This window comes from Corapipo altera, unplaced genomic scaffold (genome assembly GCF_003945725.1).
Source record: "Corapipo altera isolate COAL_440 unplaced genomic scaffold, ASM394572v1 65, whole genome shotgun sequence".
In the NCBI taxonomy this organism is placed as follows: Eukaryota; Metazoa; Chordata; class Aves; order Passeriformes; family Pipridae; genus Corapipo; species Corapipo altera.
Genome location: NW_020884891.1, coordinates 11,701,352 through 11,717,718, shown reverse-complemented (window position 1 = coordinate 11,717,718; position 16,367 = coordinate 11,701,352). Strand labels below are relative to the sequence as shown.

General features: G+C 46.2%; 1 protein-coding gene across 1 annotated transcript in view; it reads left to right on the top strand.

Moving 5' to 3' along the window:
- Positions 1 to 2,615: 2,615 nt before the first annotated feature.
- MAMLD1 (mastermind like domain containing 1) overlaps positions 2,616 to 16,367 on the top strand; it is an 83,137-nt gene continuing 69,385 nt past the window's right edge. Inside the window, exon 1 of the mRNA XM_027645234.1 lies at positions 2,616 to 3,073. Coding sequence (XP_027501035.1) covers positions 3,020 to 3,073 — 54 coding nt within the window. The 5' untranslated portion in view covers positions 2,616 to 3,019. The remainder of the gene's footprint in view (positions 3,074 to 16,367) is intronic.

Below are 16,367 nucleotides of genomic sequence, written 5' to 3'. Positions count from 1 at the left end.
GTCAGGGGAAGCATTTGAGGTACTAGGATACATTCTGTCAAGCCTCATGGCCATAACAACAGCCTTGATGCCCTTAGAATTGCCTCTCTTCTGCAAAATCCTACAGCTCACTTTTTCAAAATAAGACAGAAGCACAGCAATAAGATAGTCTGCAATTCGCTTAGGGGAGGCCTAACCTAGGAAGACAAAATACTGCCTTGAAGAAGCCAGTGAAAGTTTTGTTATTGATTCCAGAGCAGCCAGGGATTCCCCCAGGTCAGGTAGAGTAAATATCCCTAAAGAAAGGGGTCATAATTTAATCACCAAAGACCAAAATTGCAGCCTTGGAATCCCCTGCTTAGCCATTACCCATCACTGAAAATGAGTGATCTCTGTGAGGGATTTGTTAAATGCTCACGCTGTCTGGAATTAGGCTTCTGTCTACACCCAAACCTGTCCTTGTGCCACTGTACAACTTTGCCCAATCAGCCCACTGCACCAGGTTTGACAGGATGGGAACATGGGCACTGGGCTCCCAGAGTGAAATCCAGACCCCCGGACCCTGAACAGCTCCAGCCATCAGGTTTGGAAAAGAAAATATTGCCACAATTCTGCTGTGGAGTAACTGGTAAAAGCGCTTGTCTCGATTTGGCTTCCCTCTGAGAGCACATCCCATCTTAGAGAGGAGAACACAAACCATTACCTGGCAAGCAGATCCTCTTGGCAGCTAAAGGCAGCAGCATAGTTCCTGCTGCATGAGCAGGCATGGACAGGACTCCTGTACACCCTACTCACATCGTCTTCCTTTTGAGGAAGGGTTTTGGTCTAGTTTTATGAAGTGATCAAAGCAAATGACAGTTCTTAGGAAATACTGTCATCTGTCAGGAACTTTAGATGTCTGGCAAGAATGATAGATGACAAAACTTCTGGACCATGACTGGTGTGCACTGTAGGTGCTGCATAGAAAAACTGACATGGTCCCACTGTTCATCGTCTGCTCATGGTGTTGTCAGTAGGTCCAGCTACAGAGTGTGGGAATCCCTGTGTGTCCCTTGTTTCATACATGTCTGTTTTAGTCCAAAATGCTCCAGGAAGAAAGATGGGAGCCCTTACACAAACATGTATCTTCAGGGGAGCGTTTCCAACATTGCACACTGGGCAGACAGTGGCACCTCCTTGCAGGTGGAGCTTAATTCCATGATGAATGTGTGTCTTCACTGAGCCTGCTCCAGTATGTTAGCTCTTTTAGATCTCATGCTGATGCCCTAATGCTGTGTTTGAGCCTCAGCACCTCAGGCAGGGCTATAGATTTTATCTGGACAGCAAACCCAAACATCAGTTGTCAATACAACCCCCTCCTTAGACACTGAAACCTTTTGAGATCTGGCCCTCAGAGGCTGTAGAATTCAGGGTGTTTACACCCACACAAGTTTATTATTTTTTGTGCTGCTTCTTTCAATTGACAAAATACATCAAAGTAATTTTAAATAATGCAGAAGGCAGAAACAACAGAAAAGCTTCCAAACAGTGTAAAGTGAAGTACCACAAATACTGCTCAGAGAAGTGGGCCCATTGTTACAGGCAAGGGAGAGGCTTCAGCAAAGCTGAAAACCAGTGTTTCTCTGCTGATGAACTGATATTGCCCATGTTTATTAACTCGGGGTACAAAGATGGGTTTGGTGGTCTATAAGTTTACTGCAAGTTGACAATGATTGCTGTCCAGAAAACTTTCAGGAAAGTGAGGCCAGAGTCTGGCTCTACTTTTATATATTTGGCTACAGTAAAAGGGTTGTATTCAAATAACTTTCTTTGTAATTTTATAGAGATAACTTACTAATATTACTATTTCAGGAATGATTTAAGAAATTAGGCACTTTTTTACAAATGCTACTAAGTCTTCCACATCTCATACATTGAGTCAGCGTACTGGGACAGGGTTTCTGGCATCTCTGATCTATCAGGACAGGAGTGACAATTGTACTGATTTAGCAAGGTAATAAAATGAAATTATACCAGCAATTATTTGTAGACCCACTGTGCTCTTCTAGCTGCCTGCAGCTTGCTCTTCCCAGTTCTTTCTGCACAGTCCAAGAGGAGGTCTGAACAGGTTCTCACGTTTAAGTTGGTGGTCTATCAAAATGAATATTCAGAGATTGCAGCTTGTAACAAGCACATTTTTAGTCATATGAGAAGTGTGTGGCTTTATGGGAGCTCCCTATTTTGAATTGTACCTGTCTTCAAAAATACATGCATATAGCACAAAAGATGAAAATGAAACAACTCTACTGTTTCCTTCTTGGTAACCTGGGTTCACCTGTGTGAGACGAGTTTAACCCTTTTATGAGTGTTATGAGTGCTGAATATCATATCATAGGGCATAAAGGGACAGGAAGCTACACTGTAACAATAACTCAAACCATTACACTTCATGCCTCGGGCTCTCTTTTCAGTGGTTTGTGCACTTTGATTTAGAAGGGGGAAAAAAAAAATCAATTAATTGCCAGTACCTTTTTGACCTACCCAACTTTGTGTTAAATGAACCTGAAGCTCTACAAGGAAGCCACTAAACATGCTAAGCAGCTTTTTGTGTGTTAAAATTCGGACCACAGGCTGGATAATTTTCACCTTCATGCCCAGAGAAAAAAAATAAAATCCTTGGATGTGTGAGGTGTCCAGTTTCTGTAGAGAAGAAAGTGTTACTTCCCCTTTAAGCCTGGAGCAGTCCGTGTGTGTGTGTGAGTGTGCGGTCTGTGTGTGTGAGTGTGTGTGTGTGTCTCCTCCTCTTTGAGTGACACAGCACTTAGATATGCCTATCAGTAACTTAAACCCCACAAACTCCACCTTCTAAGTGAGGAAGCTGTGGGTTGATGGAAATGTAGTGAGCAGATCGAGACAGACAGTGAATCATTAGCAAACTGCAACGCCAGGATGAACTTGTCTGGAACCTAAAAGGCGAAAACAGGCTGCGAGTCCTCTGCGGCGCTGGGTTTGCTCAATACAGCCAAAGTGGATCTAAAAGCCGGTTGATTCCCAGTCCAAGATGCTGCTGGTTTCCCAGCGGGTAGAAGCACCACGGATGGAGCCACATATTCCAGTAAGTCGCATTTGAAATCGATATGGGCTAGGAAAGTAGGAGCTGGTTTAAAAGGACTTAAACACCCTCGGAATAGTTGCTCGCCGGGCTCGGCACGGCCGCAGCCAGGCTGGAAAGTTTGCAGGGGCGGTTCAAGAAGTGCCCACCTTGGGCTGGCTCTGCCCGCGGGTCCCGTGTGCCGGGGCCGCCGGAGGGAAGGGGACAGAAACTTGAGGGGGAAATTTCGCCCTCCCTTGTGGCGAGAGCTGAGCTCGGACCACGGAGAGGAGGGAGGGAGAGGGGGTCTGTGGGCTTTAAAATGGTGGTGAAGATGATTTGCGGTGCGGTCCCGGGCACGGCGGCGGGGCGGCCAGTGCGCGGCGGCGGGGGACGCTCCGTGGGTTTCTGTGTCATTGCTCGGGTAGCGACACGCTGGGCTGCGGGAAGAGGCGGTGGAGGCTGCGGGAAGAGGCGGTGGATGCTGCCGGGGGCGAGCGGGAGCGGGGATCCACCGGTGCGCCCGGCGCCGCCAGCCCGCGGGTCCCCGTGTCAGTGCGGCCGGGCGGGCTCAGCTATCGGCGGGGGATTTCCAGCTAAACTTGGATCAGACAGCCAGGGGAGGATAAACCCGTCATCGCCCGGGGACTCCGCCGGGAGGATGTCACGCGTGGAGGGGCTAGCGCCGGTCCCTGTAGTATCATTTTTTTTTTTTTTTTAATAACTCCTGGTATTTGTGCTGGCAGTCGCGTGCCTGGTTATTTTGGGAGCCTGAAGCGCACGTTCGATAGGCAGGATTGCGAACAAAAGGCTGACGGCGGAGCCCCGGAGGAGCCCTGGGTTATTGCTGAGGGCAGCGCGGAGCCCGGCGCTCAGCCCCGCGCTGGCGGAGCTGCGGGCGCGCGTGTGCGGGAGCAGCCCCGAGTGCGGGAGATGGGGCCGGCGCGGCGCGGCCGCCGCTCGCTCGCAGACCATCCGTGTGTTCGGAATGAGAACGCGTGAACAAAACGCGTGCTGACTCACGCTTTAAACTGTTTTGGTTTCTCATGCTGTGATTAAGATCGGGGTTCAGAGCGAAAGCAGGGTAAACACGGCGCTCGCTGGCTCGGTCCCACGTCCCCCCCAGGCAGGGGCTGCCCCTCTCCCCCGTCAATAGCCGGTCCCTCCTCCCGGTCCCTCCTCCGCCGCCTATCCCGGCCTGTTGCTCGGCCCGGGACAGCGCCGGGGTTGGGGGCACCGCGGCTTTTGTTCGGCTTTGGCCGAAGGGAGATTGTCACCAGGGTGACTCGGAGGGATCCCGGGGAGAGCGGCCGTTTCTGGGAAGAAAACGGGCTTTGGTTTCCTTTCACACCGCCCGCTCTCCCCTCCCACCTCCAACCCCCCGCCCCCCCCCCCCCCGGAACAATAAATTAAAAGGCCGCTTTTGTTTTCCACGGTGCTCCCGGCGGGGGGGGGGCGGCGGAGCCCGGGGCCGGGCAGCGGGGCCGGGGGGCTCCGCGGAGCCGCGGTCCGGCGGGACCGGGCGGGCAGGTCCCCGGTGCGGGGGACGCGCGGCCGCCGAGCCTCGTCCCGTCGGAAGCCGATAAACCCTTCGGGCACCGGCCGCTCGCAGGGAGCCTCCTGGAAGAGCCTTCCTTCTCCTCGGGCAGCGGGGGGCACCCCGCAGTCCCTCCCCCGACCCTCCGGCGCGGAGATTAACTGCGTCTGGCCCCTTCCGCGGGCCGGGGGCGGAGGCGCTGGGCTCTCACCCCCCCCCATCGCCGTGCGGCCGCCCCGGCTGGGGCGGAGGGCGGGCTGTGGGAGCGCCGGGAGGGCGGAACGCTCCCCCGGTTATATAACCCGAGTCTTCCCCTGCTTAGCCCCGTAATCCCCGGGTAATGCCCTAATGCCGGTGCCCCCGGGGGACTGGGGGGCAAAGGGTGGCCGCTGCTCCCGGTGCTCCCCCTCTGGGCCGAGCTGATGGGGGAAATAAAGCTGCTGATGTGCGAGATGGACCATATGGTGCCTCGGGGAGGCAGGGAGTTGGGACGGCCTTGAACCTGCCGGTGCCGGCAGCTGGGTGCTGGCCCCCCGCCCCGGGCTCCCCCGGCATCTCGGGGTCGGCGCGGCCCCCGCCGCCCCCAACCCGGGCTGCCCGGACCGTGTGGTACCAGCGTGGTACCCCTGTGTGGCAGTGGGGAGGAGCTCGATGCCGGAGGAGAACAGCGGGGGGGAAGGCACCGATAGCGCCCTGGGGAGGAGCCCCCGCCTCGGTGCGGGCAGCCCCCGCACACGGGGGGCTCTTCGCTGCGGCCGCGCTCGCCGAGTGAAAGGCGGCGACAGCAGTTTGAGTAAGTTACACGCGAACACCTAAAAAAGCAGCGATCTAGTGCTGGCACTGCCCATTTTCAGTTCTCTCTCCCTGCCATATGTTTATAGAAGAGGAAAAAAAGACACTTTGGGAAGGATGCTCTCAGCTGAAGGAGGAGGTGGGCTGGGGGACGAGGTACAAGGAAATTCCATGTTAGGAAAGCATTAGCAAGGGGTGACTTCTAATGTTTTCCTGCCACTGACGTTGACAGTGACACACATGTGTGGGTTGATATTGGAACGTCACAGAGTTTTTAAACTCAACCAGGAAATAGTCTGTTGCTCAGGGATAAAAAACAAATAGTCTGTACTGTAAGGCAGGTAACATGCAGTTAAGAGCTCTCGAGTGAGTGAAAAGCTGTTCAATGGTTAGAATTGAGCAGCTCAAATTTAACTTAGCTTTTTATTTTCAGACTTTTTTTTTTAATCCTATTTTTAATCCTTTTTCACTAATACTTCAGAATCACAAAAGCATATATTGACAGGGCTTCGCTTTTTGTCCCTTGTAACTACGTAGTTCAAACCTGCAAAGTCTCTTGGATTTTTTTAAAGCTAAGGTAGTTGTTAAAGGGTTTGAAGGGGAATTAGTAATTAAAGGAAGCAGTTATATTTTTTAAAATTCTTTTGTATGGCTTCCTGTTAACACAGGTAGGAGTGCTTTATAAATACGGTGGGTTTGGTTTTGCTTTTTTACTGACCCTGTTATAAATGTTATAGCATGGCAGCATTCAGAGATTTAAAATGGGATTAGGGAGCTGTTGTGCAAGATGCTTTCTGAACATGCAGGAAGATTTGCTGGAAGAGTTCATGATCCCAGGTGTCAGGCTGACACTCTTGCCCTGACTTAAACGGTCAGGGCAACCTGCCTGGATGTGACTGTAGGACAAGGATTGACCTAAGAACAGGCTTCATGAGAGAGACAAAAGTTAGGAAGGCAGAAGGTAACACAAGGGCAAGGACAACAGTAAGTAAAATCCCTGAGTCGTCCTGTAGGTTAAGTACAGTGCAACTCACTGGTTCCCAGTCATTTAATCAATAAATGTTCTGTGCTACTTGCTACTCTGATGAAAGTTGCCTTAAAATAACTTTTATGAGTGCATAGCCATGGGAATGTGAAGTAAATCTTGTAGGAGCTGTGACAAATGGGTTTATCCAAACTGGGGGATTGAGTACTAGAAGGTTGAGCTCCTGAAGCAGGGAACGAGGCAGGATTCCCAGGTTTTCATTGTTCCCTGGTGCTGGCTGTGTCAGCGTTTTTCAAGATTTAGGCGAAGGTGACTATAAGTTACGATTCATTAGTAATTGGTATGGTCTCCAAATAAAGATAGCTAAATCAGTTTAAATGGTGCTGGCACATCTCCAAGGAACCCTCTTTATATCTGACACATTTGCCGCTCACTTCTTTGAGGAACAATTAATATTGTACATTGCTATTTCTTCCTCTGTGGGAAGAGCAGTGGTGTAACTCACTATGAAGGCTTTCTACTTGATGTTCCAGTTTGACTTGCTATGTTTAAAAAAAAAAAAAAAAAAAAAAACCAACATTTTAAACTGAAGGAAGTGGAAGACACACCAAGGCTTTGCGTTGAACTATTTTATATCAATATTGATTTTTTAAGGGGGTTTGTGTTATAAAGAGGGAGCTTTTATGCCCCTGAGCTCTTTGGCAATTATCTTCCTGCCATAAATGTTGATACGCACATAATGGATGTAACTAAAAAATCTCCTTATCCCAGCAGAAAAGGCTGACTGTTTGTTGGAGCAGAGAGAATGCTGAGAGTGTGAATAGACAAACCCATATGTCGCTGGTGAGAGAGATAAATGATGGACGAACAGGAGTTGGTTACTATGGATCAGCACAATAAACCAATTCCCATCATACACCTCTCTTAATAATATACCAGTCTCAATGCCATTGACGGGTAACCTAGGTAGCACCAGTCAACTGTAAGTTTTTCAACTGTTCTTTTATACATCTCAAAGAACAGTTGGGACATTTCTAATTTTTTCAGATGTTGAGTGCTAAAATTATGCAGAACTTCCTTCCTTGCCAGTAATTTTGAAGGGGAACTTTAAATCATTGCTGTAAAAGGCCAAATGTGCACAGTAGCACTGTGTACTTGTAGTAAGTTTTGTGTTGTGCACCCCTAAAAGAGGTGCCCTTGAAAAGGCAAACACTTAACAAATATGTGAAGAAACTGGTTGGGTGTTTAGTAGTACCCTTATTAGGGTTGTTTCAGGATTGGACTGGATATTGGAAGATACCAGAATATTGTTTTAAGTGAAAATAGAAAAAAGAATATTGGTGTTCAATTAAAAAAAAATAATCCCAAACCAACCCTGCAGAATAGGCAGTGATATTGATCAGAATTTTAACTTTCTACAACTCATTTCAGAGCTGCCAGCAGCTGAAGGGAAACTTTGCACAACAGTGTGTGCTTGTATCACAGTCTCCTTCCCTTATTCTGTATTACTACTTTTAGTGCTTTGCACAGATAATTGAAGTCTTTATCGCTTAAAGGTTTCACTTTATGTTCTTGTCTTCTGGTAGATCTCTTTCATTGCAGTTGCTATGGACTTGCCTGTTAGCTCTGTTCACAATGAAGGTATATAGCAGGGTGACAGTGTAAGCAGGGCTCATGGCTCTTAGGATGCAACTCCATGGTTTTAGAAGTCACCAGTTGCACTACCAGAGAGCAATGCAGTCAGAGGGATAACTTGCAAATGCAAATCAGCTAGGAATAATTCTTATTCCTCTTGGGAGCCCTGCTCACTGATAATATTTTTCATTTTTTAAATAGAGGAAAATGTATTACTAAGTCATTACTTTCTTTCAAGAGGAAAATGCCTTCTTTATGCCGTGTTTACTTGCAAAGCTCTTTCAGAGCTGTTTACTTTGGTGTGCACCTTGGATGAACTGCAAGGTGTTTGTTGGGCCTGATGGTAGGAGAGTACACCCAGCTTTCTTCTATCAGGCCCAGACTAACAGTCGTTTTTTCATTTTGTAGTAGATGAGACTCAGTTTTCATCCTGGAATTATGGGCTCAAGGATCAGGCCCTTGAGTAGGGACGAGGGATTGTTGTGTGCCCCTATCCTGCTCACGCTTGACTGAAGGGGGAAATGAAATGGAAGCAAAGCAGGGCTCAGGTATTGTCTCTGATGGCTGAATTTTACCTGAATCTTTGCTCCTAGGGGGGACCAGTTGTGCCCAAAGGGAAGAGCAGGGGAAAAAGCTGTGGATTTCCTTCCTCCACTCCCTACCCTGCAGCCCAACCAGCTGGACTGGGTGGCAGACACGTGCTGTGTCCAGGGAGTGTGTGGCCAGAGGCTGTATCCGTGGGGCCAGTGGAGAGCCAGTGGGGCCCAGGCGTGGGAGATGCAGCGGGATGCAGGATTTCGTACGCAGGCCCTTCACTCCGAGCGCTGCCTCATCGCTACAATGAGCCATTGATAAGCACTGACCTGATTAAAGGGCTGCTGCTCACGGGAGGCTGGGGTGCGCTCCAGGCCTCCGACGGGGCTGCCAGGCTGGACAGAATTCCTCTTTGGGAATGGGCAGCCAGGCTGAGGAGGGGGAAAACAGCATTCATTGTCGTGCCCTGTCCAAAGAGATGTGCCGTTGAGATCCACACTGGTTTTCCCTGCAAGGGACTTGGCAGTTTTATTGATAAAGGAGTGTTACATAAGTACCCCATCAGGCATGTCCTAATTTGTTAATAATTGATGATCTGGGTAGTACAGAAATACTGGTGGTGTTAATGGGCTCCCACATGGATCTGCAATCTCTACAGGCCTCCTGTGTGACTTCTACTTGAATTGTAATACAGGCATTTTACTTTTTTTTACTTTTTTTTTTTTCTTTTTTAAATTTACTTGGTGATCCCTCTGCAGGTGCCTGTCGTGCCTTCCTGTTTGGTCAGGGACAGCTGGGGACTCAGTCTGGTGCAGACATGATCTAGATTGCCTCTGCAGGGCTGGGTGTTACCAGTGGGATTGTGTCATCTCATGTCAAGCAAATTCTTGAGTGGCAACAGCATTAACTCAGAGAGAAGCCGTTTCTTTGCACCTTCCACCTTTGAGGGAAGATGTCAGTCCAGTGGGACAGAGGCAGTGATACCTCTGCAATTCCTGCACCAGGATTTGCCATCAAAACCAGGGAGCCAGGACACTTTTCATGAAGCAGAGTGCCTTTCATTTACCCTCCTCCTGATAAGAGGTTGTGTTTGCATGCATTTAAAACACAGCTACTTTTGTTGTGCCACAGCTAGAGAGATTGGAAAAAACATTTACCTCTGTTGACACACACACAAAAGAAATACTTACTGGTTATCATCATCATCATCACGATCTGGCTGCCTCCTTCTTCTTGTGTTCTTTTTCTTTTCTGTGGAAGATTGGTTGGTTTTTATTTTCTCTAGAATTAAGTACCTCAAAACTCTGAGCTGGTTCAGGAGTTATACCGACCCTGGATATACCTGGTTACTGCTTTCAGAGTAACCCAGCACATTTACTCTGTTGTGGGCAATGAAACCCATTACCTGCATTAAAATCCAAAGCAGCAAGGTAACTTTCTAGTTATGTTGTGAAATATAATGCCATTGTTTGCTTTTATTAACATCTCGAGGTGGATTACACGGCGGTTAGAAGCCTGTTCTGCTGGGCAAAAGACTGTCTGTAATTTCAAGTGGCTGATCCTGATCAGGCAGTTCGAGTGGCTGCAGCAACAATCCCGTGGAGCTCTAAATCACATTTGTCACAAGATCTGCCTGGTAGTATTGGCTGCTCGAAGACTTACTCCGACTTCTCAGCATTCCATCCCTTCGGTTGGATCACAGCGGTGACGGGCTTGCCAATCTTCCCTGTTCTTTGTGCCTAATTCTGAAAGACTGGCAAGCATTATGCTCGGTTTTCTGAAGAGGGCCCAGCTTTACTAAGCTGCCTGTCTGTCAGGGATTAATTTAACCTCTAATTACTACATTTTCTTCACAGTTTGCTGCACACGAGCGTGTTATAACAAAAGCACAAAGAAGTATGTCATTTTATTTAGCCACTACTCTGAAATTAATTTAGGGGGTACAGAGTCAGATCTGACACACTTGGTGTAAAAATAATTGTACTGGCATTAGAATTAAAGTACATAATCTTGTTGTTTCTAATGACACAACAGTACTAGTGTAAATAGTGTTGTTAACTCGTTAGTCATAGCCACAGTAATAGAAGTGATACCTAGTTACAGAGAAGCACTCAAATAAGCATCACAGCAAAAGTTTCCCCAAAATAATTAATGGTTTCCTCAAAATAATGCATGGTTTCTGCTTGATTCCCATCTCACATTTTGGTTTAGGATTACATGTCTAAGAGTAGTTGCTTTTTCTCAAAAGGTCTGCCAAATTGCAATAAACAAACATTTATGATGGCTTGGGTTTCTTCCAGCCTGGATAATGACTTTTTTTTTTTTTTAAACATGCAGCATCATGGGAACAGTACAAAAGGCCGTATGTCGTCTTCTCCCTGCTCACACTGACATCAGCAGTGCCACAGTTCACGCTGCATTGAGAGCAGCCTGTTAGTCTTGAAGGGAATGAGTCTGTTCCTGTTACGAAACACGGAATGAATTTCTTCTTTTCCAGTTCTGTAATATATAAAACAAAGGCATGTTTGTTTGCTTTTTTTCCTTTGGAAAGGTTAGTCTTGGGAAATGCAGCCTATCTGCAGTTTAGGTAAATGTAGCTAAAAGAGCTGTTGTTACATCCGAAAAGTGCAGTAGTTGTCTTGTTATCCTGCCCCGTGTTCATCACCTCTGAGCCAGACTTGTTGAAATTATTTTGAAAATGTGATTTCTCACATAGTGTTGGAACTGAAAAATCATTGGTTATGTACTGACAGTTTATTTCTAATGGAGACAGAAGATTGGTTTTATAGTTTGTATCATGTATTTAAATTACAAAGCATGGGCCCAACTCACTAATTCTCCTTCAGTAAAAACTGTAACTGCATTTGATGGGAAACTTCCCCTAAAGATTCCCCAAGGTCAGGTAGGACACAGTTACAGAGTCACATCTTGTATTCCCTTTCTCAGAAGGAGAATTAATGTGGCATCGTTATCCAGGCTTGTGACAACAGTGACACAGGATTGCCAAAAAGACTAATGGAAGGAGAGCGATGATTGATTCTCTTTACAGTAGTAGATCAGGTTATTTCTCTGAATTCTTTCTTCAGTTCTCTCAATTCCCAAACTGTAACCAGTTACTGTAATTATTTACTCTAATTACTTCCAATCTGCAAGTAAATCGAACATAAATTAAGATCGACTGATGCGAGGGACGGGATGGTTCAGTGAGCTGACAGGCGGGGATGGAGATGCTCTTGCTGGTCAGTAATTCCACAGGATGGTGGTTTCATAGCTGTGTGGAAGGACTGGGAAGTCCCTGCTCTGATTTTTAGGATATGAGTTTTCATATAACACACTGAAGGTTTCCTAAGGTGGAAACCAAGCCCGAGTAATACCTGTTCTACTTTCAAAGCTGACAAGATTTTCTTTCAAAGGGCCTGAGTATCTGTATGTATGTATACCTGGAGGAAATTTTTGGAGCAAATAGTTCCCAGGTTCTTACTTATCTGTTGTAAAATGGGAGTAATAGTGCTTTACCTTTACCTGCACACTAAGCATCCTTAACTAGTTCAATAATTCGTTAAATCATCAGTGTTTGTTACTAGCTGAGGTCTTTAGAGTCTTTTCAAATAGTTGGAAATTACATTCAAAATAAGGGCAGGTACATCCTACTGTAAGCCCCCTCAGTATGAACAACAGTTTTATTTCTTTGCTTTGGCTGTAATGCCAACGCGAGTAGTTTTTTTTAATTATTATTTTTTTCCCGTTTTGCTGAAACTTCAGAATTCTATGTAGGGGGAAAGAAAATATTTAAAGACAAAAATGGCGTCTACCCTCAAGCATGTATTTTAATGTTTCATTCTCTGTTACAGATCTTCGTAGGTTAAGTTTTGGGCAGAAGTAATCAGGTCAATATTTTATGAAGACATTTGTAGTACACAGTTCCACTCACCCACGAGAAGCTTTGTCCCTGTGCATTAGTATGTAACATTTAGTATGTAAACATTTGCATTAGTTTAAGAATAATTATGCAACACTCATTTCATGTGGTTATCGGAATAGACATTGAGTATAATTTTACTTTGCTTTGACTAGGTACTTAAAATCATACTAGGATTTTCCCAAGTACTTGTATAAGGAAAAAATATCTGAATGTGTCCAATATTTCAGGAACCATCATACTGATGGTCAGGTACTTATAAGAACTTCACTTTTTGTGTTACTTTAATTTACTTATTTTCCTAATTAACTGTGTTGATTTAGGTAAAGTCACAGAGAAAAACTCAAGTATATACAATCTTCTAGTCAGAAATACAGGCAAAAGGTTTTGATCTCTGAGTGTCAAATGGTGACTCATTAAAAAGGAATTTATGTTCCTCCCTTTTCAAATGGTTACTCACTGCCAAGCAGTAAATATCTAGTTTTGATGCTACTGCATTGAAATGCTTGACATTGTTGGTGTATTAAGTCCAAACTCTGTAAGATTATTTGATCACAGGCTCCATGATTTTTTTTGTTGTTGTTTTTCTTGATTAAAAAAACTCATTGGGGGATTTTCTTCAAGCTTTACCCAGTCAGTTTGGGTGCAGACTAAAATCAAATATAGTTGGATTTTAATAACAGAGGACCCTTTACATACTTTAGGCAGTGGGTCATTCAAATTATTTTTAAACACACAGGACCATGCAAGCACTAATTTTTTTCTAATTTTGCATTGGGTAGCATTAGACAAGGACATTGGAATTTGTCTAAATCAAAAAAATGCTCTTTGTCTTCCACTTCATGGGTTGTGTGCTAAGCATTTTCTGATACTGCATTGCATAAAGCTGAAGATAAATTGTACTGAAGAGACACAGGCAAAATCCAGCTGAAGGCATGCCCTTTTTCTCCATTTCCATATTAATCTTGACTCTCTGAGCCATCTCTTTTGTCTTCCTGTTCTTACCTATTCTACACGTTTGATGGAAGGGCACAAAGGCATTTTTGAATCTTCCATCTCATCTCCTTATGTATGGATTGGTTGGTTTGAATCTACACAGCGTTGGAAAGATGTTTTCTTGGTTACAGCAACACTTATGTTTGATTTGAAGCAGAAGGAGAGTGCATTCGAGCTTTTCAGACTTTATGAGAGGTGAATCTTGGTCCGTGATCCCAGAAGGTAGATCAGCCTTAATTTCAAGTGAAAGTCCTGCATCTTCAAATAACTTCCCATGTCAGTTAAAGTTCAATATTCTTGAATTCCAGAGATATACATGAGTCAAACCTGAAGTTTAGGGCAAGTGCGAAGGATGTACAAGAAAATGTAGATGTTTCTTCTGACGCCGCTCTCCCCTCCCCTTCAGGGCTCCCACAGTCTGTCAGCTGTAACAGAGTGATTTGATTACTTTGTAGTGTTAAGCTAAAAGAATAAATCTGAGTGCCTTGGGAATGGGGAACCAATCCAACAATCAAAACCAAACAAGTTAATAAATGTGAAGCATCTCTGCACGGTGCTGCTGTAGAAATGCTACTTCCAGAAGTGCTTGGGGCAGCCATGGCCCAGTCAATTAGTGTAAGTATGCTCCCTGTACACACCACCATTAACTGGATGCTGGGGGCTGTGCTCTGTGTTCTGAAGGAGAAGTGTGTGTTTTCTGTTGGTTATAAATTATGAAAATCTTTAATGTCGCAGGCTGAACTGTTTATTGCTCACCCTGTCACTTCCCAGTCTCTCTACGTATGTGGAAAGTGCTTGGCTTCGGCAATCTGGATCACCCTTTCTTTAAAATCATTTTGGCTTTACACATCATTTACAAATTTATATTTTCCCCTTGTCAGTTCTTCTCTCCCCCACCCCAGCACGCCACAAGCTAGATAGAAATAGAGCACCTCAGTGACTGTCCACAGAGGTGGTTTGAAATCCAAACGATCCACTCAGACTGGTTTCTGCTGCCCACGTGCCAGGCTATGTACAGTCTGGAATCACTTGGAAAGACAGTGTACTTAGAAATACTGTGAGCTACAGCAACAGTGTTAAGTGCTGTTGTGTAAGAAGACCTGTACTACCGCCTGCATGGGTAGCTGTTCAGATAAGGCCTGGATTACTTACCAGAGGTCTTGTGCCAGCCTGTAGCTTTAATTTTATCATATCTAAGAAAGGCAGTAATGATGAACTAGCTGGGAAATGACCAATTCTGGCTGCCCACAGGACCTCCCTGTGGAGCATCTACGTGTCTGTTATTTCAGGATATTCAATGGTCAGCAAGTCCAGCAAATGTCCATTTGTTGGCATTCGTGCCTGGAACAGAAACAGGTACAGCCCTTTGTATGAGGATGGCAGAAAATGTGCCATTGAGTGCTTTGCCATCTGCTACCCAAACCAGTTCAATAGTGAAGCAAACTGTTAAACTTTACATGGAGCTTAGGGCTTGATTAACGTAAATTACCATCCTGTGGTACATGTTTGCAATGCCAAAACGATTAGGTGGCATGTGTTTTCAAGAAATACACGTTCATTATTAAGAAAGGTTATGCAATAACATCCAGTGGTCATTTCCTTTTGGAGCATAGCTGTGTTGGTAGTGTAGCTCTTGTTTGTGCATTTGTCCTGCTGGGTCCCGGTGAGGAGGTGGACTGGCACTGCCAGCACAAGCTGAGCTGCTCTGCGGCACCAACTGGCCCATCTGTGTGGGCTGGTGCTGCTCAAGCCACAGATGGAGAACCAGAGACCTCGGGGTGTAGAGTTGAAGAGGTCCAAAGTACGAGGAGGCAATGGTAGGGGAGAGAGAGAGATGGGCTGGGGTGGGCTGGGACCAAAGAGAGGGCAAAGCCAAGGAGACAGAAGGAGAGCTGAGGAAGCTGGGCAGGGATCTGGGAGATGATGGAGGGATGGAGGCACAGCAGGTCCAGATCCACCTCAGTAGGGCTGGAATCCCTCCTGTGCCTGGCCCACCAGGTCCAGCATCTCCAACGACTTCCGTTCAAACAGTAAGTGTTTCTTGTGCGCAAACTCATTCTGTCCTTCTTGAACGCTGACTTCCAGGCACTGCTTTTCTTTAGTTCTGTTTTTTTCAAGTTCACAACTCTTGTTTTTCCCTTGTACTCTTGCTTTTGTGCCTTTGTTGTGATGGCTCTGCTCCGGGTAGCTCACCCGGTGTCACCTCTCCAGACACAGAGCTGTGGCAGGGAGTGGCTCAGTGCCAGGGCTGCACAGTTCCCGTGATCACAAGCACGGTTTGGTTTGGTTTGATTTGGTTTGGTTTGGTTTGGTTTGTCAGGAGGATTTTTCTTTGGGCGAGCTCAGTGCTGGGGCAGCCCAAATATCACACAGGTGGCCTGAGAACACAGCTGCTGCTCCACATGCAGCTGTGGGATGTGCCCCTTGGATTTGAGCCATGCTAACACTGGGACAAAAGTCAAGGTATGACAGCTCTGCTGTCCTTATTGTGTAAATTGGCTGGTTGGGGCAGAAACAGTGAAGACCGCTTTCACCTGGCTAACCTGCTGCTCGCTGCCAAGTGACAGCAATGGCTCCATGAGCTAAGTTTGAGCTGCAGAAGTTGCTTAAGACATTAAGTAAATAATCTGGCACTTAACCCACATGGAACAGCAGAAGTGCCCAGAGCAGCAGGACTAGCCTGCCCCGGGTCAGCCTTCCCTGGGCCAGCCTCCCAGACACGTCTGCATGAGACTAGTGCACCTTGCTGGGCACGAGAAGCTGGCTCAGAAGATCATCTGAGCTGCTAATGAAACATCTCCCCAGACCTCCTTCAACAGAAATTTGGAATCTTAAGGTGGCCTTGGATTCTGTCAAAAAGATGTTAATGTTCTCTTTTACAGCTGGTTCTGAAGCATTGTAGCTTCTCTGAAGTAAGGAG